This window comes from Borostomias antarcticus, assembly GCF_949987555.1.
Source record: "Borostomias antarcticus genome assembly, chromosome: 25".
Lineage (NCBI taxonomy): Eukaryota > Metazoa > Chordata > Actinopteri > Stomiiformes > Stomiidae > Borostomias > Borostomias antarcticus.
This window is the reverse complement of record NC_140258.1, coordinates 8439193-8450269: the sequence shown is the minus strand read 5'-3', so window position 1 is coordinate 8450269 and position 11077 is coordinate 8439193. Positions and strand designations below refer to the sequence as shown.

The 11077-nt window shown below is 44.5% G+C and overlaps 1 protein-coding gene across 2 annotated transcripts in view; it reads right to left on the bottom strand.

The window, feature by feature from the left end:
- Positions 1-4268: 4268 nt before the first annotated feature.
- stk32c (serine/threonine kinase 32C) overlaps positions 4269-11077 on the bottom strand; it is a gene marked incomplete at both ends in the record, with an annotated part of 59770 nt that continues 52961 nt past the window's right edge. The window contains 7 exons of one of the 2 annotated variants that reach the window (XM_084458557.1): positions 4269-4459; positions 5460-5532; positions 6928-7056; positions 8430-8555; positions 9925-10041; positions 10228-10331; positions 10448-10537. In XM_084458557.1, coding sequence (XP_084314683.1) covers positions 4269-4459; positions 5460-5532; positions 6928-7056; positions 8430-8555; positions 9925-10041; positions 10228-10331; positions 10448-10537 — 830 coding nt within the window. Of the gene's footprint in view, positions 4477-5459; positions 5533-6927; positions 7057-8429; positions 8556-9924; positions 10042-10227; positions 10332-10447; positions 10538-11077 lie in introns of both variants that reach the window. The other variant, XM_084458556.1, reaches the window with a different exon arrangement.

The window sequence follows — 11077 nt, the reverse complement described above, 5'->3', positions numbered from 1 at the left end:
GGGAACCAGGCTGGACAGCTCAGGAGGGGAGGGGGAGAACAGCTTCCGGTGGGTCTGGTGTTAAAAGTTACAGATTTTTCTCTTGGGTTTGTATATTGTATTATACTTTACAGTATATGTCCTGTACCCTAACCCAAACTAGACAGAGAGCTTATGCGCAATGCTGTACAGTTGATAGATCCTGACACTAATGCTTAAATACACTAAGCCTACAACCCTCTTTTTCCTTTTTTTGAGCCTTTAATCATTCCAAAGCTTGAGGTTCACACATCTTCAGGAAGCATGTCGTTTTTAAAGCATTTAAAGCTCCACCGGCCCTCACTTTATTTTCAGTCCAGTGTCAAATTATTAATTAACTCTTCTTTTGCTGTTAGAGTACCTATAACATGTCCCCAGCACATAGCTCAGGAGGTAGAGCTGCTGGTTCGATCCATGCTCCCGGACTGTGCCGAAGTGGCAAGACAGTCATGTGGCACGGTGGCGTAGTACTTAGTTCTGTCGCCTCACAGCAAGGTCTCCGGGCCTTTCTTTGTCCTCCCTTACTCCACTCGTTCACAACACTACCCAGAAGTATCAGAGAGGAGTGGAGGAAACTATGGGATCTAATTGATGCCAAAAGTTTTATCAGTATAGAAAAGAGATTTGCATGTGTGAAATAAAGAAAAACCATAGGAAAAAAGTCATGGTAAATGAATGTTTTTCGTAATGGAGAAAAATACAAATCAAATGTCTTTTTGTGAAGTATAAACCAAAAAGTTATATAATTGTCACAAGGGGTTTTGCTCACTCATCTTTTCAAGTTAATTTATTACGTGTACAATTTAACTTTTTATAGTTATTATTGTTTTTCTCACACCTGTGGTTTTGGCATGATTTTGACTTGGAGGTGAAGGGAAGGGGGGGTTTATTGGTCACTTGGACAAGTGAGTAAAATGTATGTCATCAGGCACAGCTACTAGAATACAGTATTTGGACAACAGGTGCTGTGAATATGCTTGACGGCCCTCATGCATATTCATATCCACGGAGTGAATGAGTCAGTAGTGACCGAGTGGAGGTGGTAGTACCCTAATGGGACTATTGGGATGCATCCCATGTCTCAAGAGTGAATAATGAAATCAGTCAAGTCAGAATACTGGAAGGAGTTTATTTCTTTATCAAAGCAGTTAAAGCAGCATGTTCAATACACAGAGCAGATTGAATAGGTACAGTACAAGGCTTCCAATGAGAGCCCAGTTTGCCAGTGTTCCCCATAAAAATGCCACACTACAGAACATTAGTCAAAACAGAATCACTAGGATAGAAGCAGAGTGGTCATAGAATGTTCTGGATTTTTTTTCCCAACAGGACGCTACATTACAAAATGGTTCTACAAGGTACAGACACCAACATTTCCTCTGAAGGTAACGTAGGCCTAATGGTACTCAACCACTTGATGGGAAACGTGCTGGTCATCCACTCTTTGGAAACAACCAGTGACTGTAAATATAGTTACAACAATGCTACAGTATCAAATACACTACCATGAGAAGATATGGGTACTTGAACAACATTACGATTTTGGTGGGTTTTTGCAAGCACTATCCAATCAGGAATAGTGAATCTTAGTTGATATCAAGAGAATGAATGTCATAGCTGAGTATTGTTACATTTAAAACTATCCAATTAATAATCATCCATTTACAAATGATCAACATATACTATAATAACATGCCCATACCTGGCAATATAGCAGTTTATTCTGATGAAGTGGACAGTTTCTAGATATGTTTGACAATAGGTGAGTTTTCATTCAATACAATGTTAAAGCGGACAAGCTATGTCAAAGTCGAAGGATAGACTAGACAAATGTTGCCCAAATCATTGATTCTTTGCCACACAAACAGCAACAAAGCACATTAATGTAGATTTACCAGCACAGGGCAGCTGAACGCAATTGCTTAACAATGAGCCAACCATTCAGACTGGAAATAGCTTGTGTATTTGAACATACCATTAAGACAATCTACGGGATGCCAAAATGTACTGCATATCATCAAGAAATACCATACCATCCATGAAACATTGGGAATAAATAATTTGTACAGTCATATAGGAGCTCTTAATTTTGTTCAGAAAATGTATAAATCAAATACAGTCAAGCAGAACAGGGCTGAGGTCATTGGACAAGGCCCTTGTCAATGACTGTAGCCCATGTACAAGTTGAGGTATGCTATTGCCAGAAGCTTGCGCATGCACACATTAGCCATTGAGACCATAGCATTACGCTCCAGCAAGACACTCCAACTGTTGATACAGTAGGTTCATGCAAAAAAGTAGGGTTTGAGACTACCAAATAAAGGGGCACTTCACCCAATCTATTTTTTTTGTTTATCTTTCTCATCAGTCCACTATTTTGAGTAAAGTGCAGCTTTAATTGAATGCACATATTTCTCATTACTGGCCTTTTTCTCACTTCTTCTGTTTTCAGAGGCCTCAATCAATTACAGTATCTAATGGTATTTTAATATACAATAAATGGTTGTGTATACAAATTATTTTTTTCACTTGCAGACGGAACACTGGATCTATGCTCTATGGAGAAGAAACCTACATTCACACACTCGAAGTTCCTTAGAAATGGCTATGCAAATGGTAGAAAAGCTTTGGCATATTTGCCTACAAGTTGTGCCTGCACACTTGGAAATAAGATTAGAACACAATATGAAGGTTTGACTTCATACAACTCTTAGTTTAGTTACATGTAGTTTAGTAAGCAGTCCCACATAAAACTGTGGAGAGTTAGGTTATGCTACTGTATTTACACTTTTTTTTCTTCTTTTTTTTACTTTATCAGGCCTTACGGTTGTTTTTTTAAGGTGGACTATGCTACATGTTCCCAGATACCCAGGCTGAAATTAATGGCACCACCTAAAATGTACCACTACCGCTAGTAGACTGTCAACTGTCCAACTCAAAGTACCTACACAGCTACATGAGTCAGCTCCATTGGTGTGTGGTCTAGGACAGACAATCCTTTTAATTATCTTCAAGCCATTTTCAAGCTCCACTCATAAATGCTAACATCGCTGTCTACGAAGGGTAAGTTAACTTAGATATTTCATACAGTAGGTGTTCTATAGAGATTGATCATGTTTGGTCCCTTAGTGGGACGGTGTTGTGTGGAACAGTTCTCAGAGCTCATGAGCATGTACAGTGGAACAGCGCTGGAGTACAGCCTCTTTGCAACAGCCAAAGAGATGGACCAGGGAGAAATACTTCTATTACATCCCCTAAATTACAGTATTTTTGAGAGTCTTAAAACGTTCAAGAAATGATTTCATGGCACGATAATTACTAGAGGAAAATCAAACTTGCATGCTGATGCATAAACGCAGCCTTAATCGGCATGAGATTTACAACTATTGATTAACAATCAACACCACTTAGAGTGGGGCTTTAAATATTGGATACTTACTGATTTCTCTCTCACACAAAGCCTTCCTATCCTCGGGGCCCCATAACGTAAGCATCTACTCAATACTTAATACAATCCTCTGTGACAGGAAAAGACCCGGAACTATCCTCTCTCCAATACACCACACTACTTTCGTATACTGGAATACTTTTGAATACTTGAAATACTTATACAAAGGATATATGGTTGTTCATATGAAAGGCATTCGGCGATATCTCAACAACTGTCATATTGTTGTCTGAGGAAAGGGTGTAAAATAGAGTGAGGGAGGGGCTGAGAGAGAGAGCAACGCAGGCAGAGAAAAGAAGAACTGTACTGAATAATTCAACATAACTCATCTGAGTTTGCCAGCTATATCCACACCAGGCTGAGGGGGGCGCGAAGGTGGGGGTTCTCCTCCTCAGCTGAAATCAACAACACGGCTGCTACAAACCTGACTCCTATTGCATGCGTGTCGTCATGCCCCAGGACCTGTGGATCTCACTTGTTTATAATCGCCTCTTGATAATGGAACCCTTCTTGTACCTGTCATGCTATACTGTCCTTGCATAGAAGTCAGAGCTTATGTGTGTGTGTGGGGGGGGGGGGCGGCTGCTGGGGGTTGTAGTTTCCCTCAGGACTTATATATTACTGGCGGATGCTACGGCATGAAGAGGGGGGGATAGGGGTGCTGGAGGGGGTTGTGAGTCCTGCTGTGTGTTGCCTTGCTGTGCGTTCCTTCAGTCATGGTTACATAAGAAGAGGTTTGAGTATGTATAGGCATTGTAGACACACGCAGCAGGCTGAGAGACCACCAGGGGGCACTGTGGCGTTAGCAGCTGCCGGGCGAGGAGCAGACAGAGCCGCACATGCTCAGTTTGGAGGAGGATTCAGGCTCGGGTTCTGGCTCCTCGTCCTCTGTGCCGCCCTCAGCCTCCCCGTCCCCGTCACCATCGCCACTGGCATCGTCGCCGGCTGCCTCGGCAACACCCTCACACTCCCCGCCCTCGGACTGACCCTCCTCTGAGCTCCTTTTCAACCTGAGATGCAGGAGAACCCCCCCCCCCAGACACACACACGTACAGACCCAAACAAACAGACAAACACGCACACACACGCACGCACACACACACACACACACACACACACACACACACACACACACACACACACACACACACACACACACACACACACAGTGAAACAGTGAGGGTAGTTCACAGTATATGAGAGTTCAGACTGCAATTCAAAGTGGACAGATGATGGCTGAAGCCAGTCGTATAAATAGAACTAGAAGCCCATTAATTACAGCAATAAGGCAACTCCATTCGCCATGCAGGAAGGCTTCCAGATCCCGCACCAACGGCAGACACTGCTTAATAATAAATTAGGTCATATTTTAGAGCAGTACTGAACCAATATTCTCTCCCTCTGGATCGCAGAGCAAAGCACATTCCATAAAATACGCGCTTTATTGAATGTGCAGTCTGTTGATATAAACACAGCTTTACGACTACAATATAGTCTCGTGAAACTGCTATGGGTGTATAAAAGAGTCATTTCATCTGGAACCATTTCTATATCAAAGTCGTTAAAGAGGGAGGTTCACCGGTAAAAAAAAAAGATCATATTTGACATTATGAAGATTAAGTATGACCTACAACAGATTACCAACAGATAGAAATGAACATATTATTATGGTGGTTTCTATCAACACCTGTCCTGTCTCTGCACTGTCATTTGTACTGTTCTGTGAAGACCCTGCACCCTGTCTAATGTTGTCTACCCATCAGTGTTATGCACCAACTGGCCAGAACAAATTCCTAGTATGTCTAAAAACTACATGTCAATAAATCAAATTCTGATTCATTAGATAATTTTAGAAATTAAACTATCATTACATCATTATTGAAATGACCATAAAGTAAGTAAATAGGCGATGTATACTGTAGAGATAACTACAGCGTAAGCAAAGTTAGGGTCAGTTCTCTCTGCATTTTGTCCAGGCATTCTGTGCTGCTACTGTACCTCTCCCGGTTGAAGATCATGAATTCCTGCTGCACCACCTCAAGGCACTCCTGTAAGTACTCGTTCTCCTGTGGGGGGACAAAAGCCATCGTCACGCCAGGCGACATCCTCCAGAGATCAATCACCAGTCTTGCCTCGATCAATCAACCACCCCACCTGACAGACGATCAAATACTTCTCTCTTACTTCCCCTTCCTCTCTTGAACCAAGACTGTGATTTTGTTCATGTTGCTTTTCCCGCAAATTGGATGTTTGGCGCGGGCCGAAAATAGAACCTCATATTTCGGAAGGCAATTGGGGGCATGACAACACTACTGAAGGCTTCATAATTTAATCATCTACTGTAGGTAATAGCCCAGCCTCTCCCTCCCTCCCTCCCTCCCTCCCTCCCTCCCTCCCTCCACACACACACACACACACACACACACACACACACACACACACACTTATCTGAAGACCTGGGAGAGTGTGCTAGTTATTGTTAAAGATACAAATTGTACAGTCAAGGTGGACTTTAATAACCAGGGTATCGTAACGGCGGGCTTGGACTGATAAGAGCCTGGCAGATCTCATAAATATGGAGTGGATGTCTCAATCCCACGGTAAATAATGTGCCAGTCAGGGATAACAGGGTGAATTTGACGAGGAGAGGAGTAGTGGCCGGATGTGCTGTAGGCGCAGGGAGGGATAATGAAGGGAGGGAGTAGAAGATGACAATGTTAGCCGTGGAACAGAGTATGCATAATGTGGACCAGGACAAACACGCACGCACACACACACACACACACACACACACACACACACACACACACACACACACTAGATGGTCTAACACCCCGACACCATGAGATCGCTATGAGCTTGACCCAAGACCAGACGTTTTTCCTCATCAAGAAACTCTAGGGACTGACTCATAATGATGTTTTCCCCATGCAGGGCTCTGGTGCCCCATGGTTAGGATCTGGTGTCCAATCAGTCTCTAACTATGACACCTGTTGACTGCATGGAAAAAAAACACTCCCAACCAGGTGTTGAAGTAAGCGGTTTATGAGCAATCTATACTGGTTTCTGCTGGTGTGCAAAGGTATTGATGACTTCTGATAGGACTAAATCTCATGCTACGAACAGACACACACTCACACACACACACACACACACACACACACACACACACACACACACACAGACAAACACGTCACGTATAGAAGCGGCTGCACTGCTTAAAAGGGTGATTCTAGTTCTGATTGTGGCCCCTATAGGAGTTGAGATACTCACAGACTGTGAGTCCTGTAGGAGTTGAGATACAGACTGTGAATCCTATAGGAGTTGAGATACAGACTGTGAATCCTATAGGAGTTGAGATACTCTCAGACTGCGAGTCCTATAGGAGTTTGGATACCGACTGTGATTCCTATAGGAGTTGAGATACCGACTGTGAATCCTATAGGAGTTGAGATACTCACAGACTGTGAGTCCTTGCTGTTGTCTCGGGACCGGTTCTTGGCCAGCCTCTTCTTCTTCTTGTGGAGCGGGCGGGACTCCAGGATCATCTCCTCCAGCTCAAAGGTGGGGTCGCAGTGCAGACGGCCCTTCTGTACAGCCCGGGGTTAAGAAGAAGAATACACACACACACACACACACACACACACACACACACACACACACACATGTTGGTGTTAAAAGTTCTGCTACTAAACCTAACTCTAAATATAACCTTTGACCCCTAAACCTAACCCTAAACATAAGCATAATTGTAACCTACTGTAAGCCCAAAGCCCTAACCTTTGACCCTAGAATTAGCCCTAACTAAATTAGCCCTACTATTACTTAAAAATATGTTCTTGTTTCACTATCCTTGTGGGGACATCTGGGCCCCACAGATATAGTTACACCTGGTGCACACACACACACACACACACACACACACACACACACACACACACACACACACACACACACACACTCAAACTCTCACACACATTCACATGGAGGCAGGCCGGAAGGAATTTTCTGTATCTTCTTCTTCTTCAGTTAGATTTCGGCAGGCTGTACACTGGAGAGTGTAATGCTGCCCTCCACAGGCTGGGGGTTTAATGGTTTGCCCTACACTTTGGAATATAGATCAGTGGAGTGGACTGCTCTTCCGACATGATGGTAGTTTGACTCTGGTGTGAAAATAGCCTTCAAGGAAAAGTCTATGAGGCCCAGATCTGCCAGTTCCCTAAACAGCTGCTGTCTCTTGTTCCTATATTTACTACATGATAGCATGACATGTTTGACTGTCTCCAGCTGCCCACACTCACAAAGTCCATCTGGATGTTTACCAACTATATTCAAAGAACTGGCTAGCCCACAGTGTCCCAGTCTCAGCCTGGTTAAGACCACATTGTGCTTTTTCCCAGAGTACATCGTATTCTTCCTTCTTTTGACAGATGGTTGCACAGAAAAATACTGCCTGCCCCTTTTCTTTTCTGTCGAGTCTTTTTGCCACTGGTCCTCTAGTTGTTTTCTGCAAATGCTTAGACATTCACTTTTTCCTAACTGCCCCTTCAGATCTATAGTTTCCTTCTTCAGAGCTTTTTTGGCCACACTGTCTGATATTTCGTTGCCCTCAACCCCAGAGTGCACAGGTACCCATAAAAACACCACACGGCTTCCTATATTTTCAATCCTTTACATACAACACAGAATCTCCCAGATCAGGTCAGACCGGGCATTTGAATTTTCTGTATCACTAGAGTCACACAGCATGGCAATCAGTGTGGCTTTGCATAATGTATTGCTTAATGCTCTCATTGTGGTACAGCAAATATTGCGCATAATTGGAGGAGTTGTGAGTTGTATGTGAAGTATGAGTAAGGTATGCTTAAAAGTGTTATTAAAGATTAAGTAAAATGTGAATTTTGTGTTATGTGCTTTGTGTGTGTGTGTGTGTGTGTGTGTGTGTGTGTGTGTGTGTACTCACATTGGGGACAAAGCCAGCGTCCATCTTCTTCTCGTAGACAACGTCCCAATTGACATCAGCAAGGTAAGGCGCTGTCTGCATATGAGACAGGCTTGAGAAACGATGTTCTGGGTTCACCGTCAGCAGCTAAGGTACACACACACACACACACACACACACAAACATGGTAAATGATACTGTACCAATGTCACCTTTCCGGAACGAATATCACCTACACAGTCCCCTAGGCCGTTCTCCTGCCATCCAGAAGCCGGGAATTTCACATAGTAGTAGTAGAGTAGAGTAGTTTAACTCTCTTCCTCTGTATATTTCAACTCAGCAGTTTCAAACTATCTTCAGCCAAATGGATTTAACAATCTTGAAACCACTCTTATGAGTCAGAAAGCAGAACCAGTTGCTTCGGCAATCCAGAATCAAACTAGAAATGGTGCTTTGAGAGCACAAACCTCCGTCCCTGAATGCATTTCATGGTTCTGTGTGCGGCAAAACTGAATGGGTTCTAAACTGCTACCGCTCTCGACCAAGTTTCATGAAAATCAGTCTGGTAGTTTTAGTGTAAACCTGGCCTAAAAAATGATTGAAGGTGAATGGCTGGCTGTGTTTGGGCAGTTCGTGGACCTGCCCCGTGATTCTGATCCGCTCAAAAATGGAATGAGTTTTAAGTTTACCCATGTCACACGAGTTTCATGAAAATCAGTTTGGCAGTTTTTGCATAATCATGCTGACAGACGGACGGACATACAGACAGACACGCCACCTAAAACATTATCTCTCACCCTGCGCTATTGCTGGGGCGGAGGTAAAAAAAACAACAATGATTTTGTGGGATGAAGTCAATGAACGACTTGGAGATCATCTTCACAGCGGAGAAACTTGACCCACTTGAGTTGTATCAATTAAGATGTATTTACAATAGTGAATTTTCAGTTGTTCAGCTTTAACCTTGGGACGGCTTTACATGAACGCCCAGGGTATAAGATGGATGTGGATCCGTTGTCATGGAAACCGCTATTCGCATGCCCTGAGTACTGAGTAATTTTTACCTGGAGGGCTGTTTAGGTCTGCTCTCTGGGGAGTTCAGACATGGTTAACCGATCTGCAGTGGAGCGGAAGGGACCGATGCCATCGCTCTGGAGCGGCCACTCGCAAGTCACACACGCCAGCGCACACATTCGCACAAAAACAAGGACACATGCCGAGAAGTCTCTCAGGCTCCATCTGTCTCTCCCTCCTCTTTCACCCTGGCCGTATCTCTCTCTCTCCACCTCTATCTCTCCCGCTCTTTCGTTCTGTCTCTCTTTGCCTCTTCTTGCGTCAGTTCACTCTTCTACTCTATCTGATCATTCATTACTCATCTCTTGAGCCCATCCCTCCCTGCCTCCCTCTCATGACTCTCCACAACCCTAATTTCCTGAGAAGCCCATCTCCCCGTCTGCGCCCTGTCACCCCTCCGCTTCCTCGCCCCCCTCCTCATCTTCCTCGGACCCCAGCTCACCTTCCTCATGAGGGAGACCAGGTCTTTGGACCAGGCCGCGCAGTACTGCACGCTCACTGTGCTGAAGAGCTGCATCAGAGACTCCACAGAGCTGCTGGCATGGATGTCATAGGGCCTCTGAGAGAGAGAGGGGGAGAAAGAGAGAGAGCAGGAAAGAGAGTGAGTGAGAGGCGAGAGAGAGCAAGAGAGAGAGTCAGTGAGCGAGCGAGAGAGAGAGAGAGAGAGAGAGAGAGAGAGAGATCATTACTGCATGGCTACAGAAACAACCTTATCTCCTTAACCCAAATTCCCAGCATGCCTTACCCATCCACGCAGCACCTCGAAGACCGTCACTCCTAGTGACCACCAGTCCACCTCGAAGGCGTAGCCAGTCCCCCCGCTAACGAAGGACTGGAAGATCTCTGGAGCTGAGGGAGACGAGGAGAGAGAGAATGGGGAGGGAGAGAGAGAATCAAGACTATTCTCGCAGACTACTTGATGCTAGTACACTGTGTTGGTGACAGACTCCTTCACAGACCCGTACCCATGTAGGGCTTGGTTCCAGCTAAGGCCGTGGCTCTCTCTCCATCCTTGATTATCGTAGCGATGTTGAAGTCCGTCAGGTGGACATGTCCTAGGAGAAGAATGGGGGAAAACATGGAATCAACCAAAAAACAACCATCGACCTACTGTTACTTTAGGGGCTAAATGTGAGATAAGCTAAAATCATATTAACATTCTTCCGATGTCACACACTACGAAAACAGAGTGGTTTGTCTGTCTGGGTGTCATTAGACCAAATCTTTTTCCTGAGGCAGAATCTACCTAGTCCAGTCTGTTCTTGTCCTTGCCTCCCTGCATGCTGCTGTGTGACTTAAGAAACGGTGGGGGTGTCAGACACAGAGCCTGGCTCTTGCGTGTGAACTGTGACCCTGTTACCGCGGTGATCCATCGCAGCCCGGAGGGTCAGAGTCAGTTGTCCTACCGAGTCACCTTGGACCAGTTCTCCTCCGATGCTCACTTCGTAGCAAGTGTCCTCTCCTCACCTCTCTCCTCCTGCTCCATTCCTATGTCTCTCATTCTAGCTCTCTTTCCCTCGAGGTAACACTAATGTGCAAATGATTGCTTACAGGGATTTCTATCGTTAATATAAAATGTCAAGACATTTTTCTTC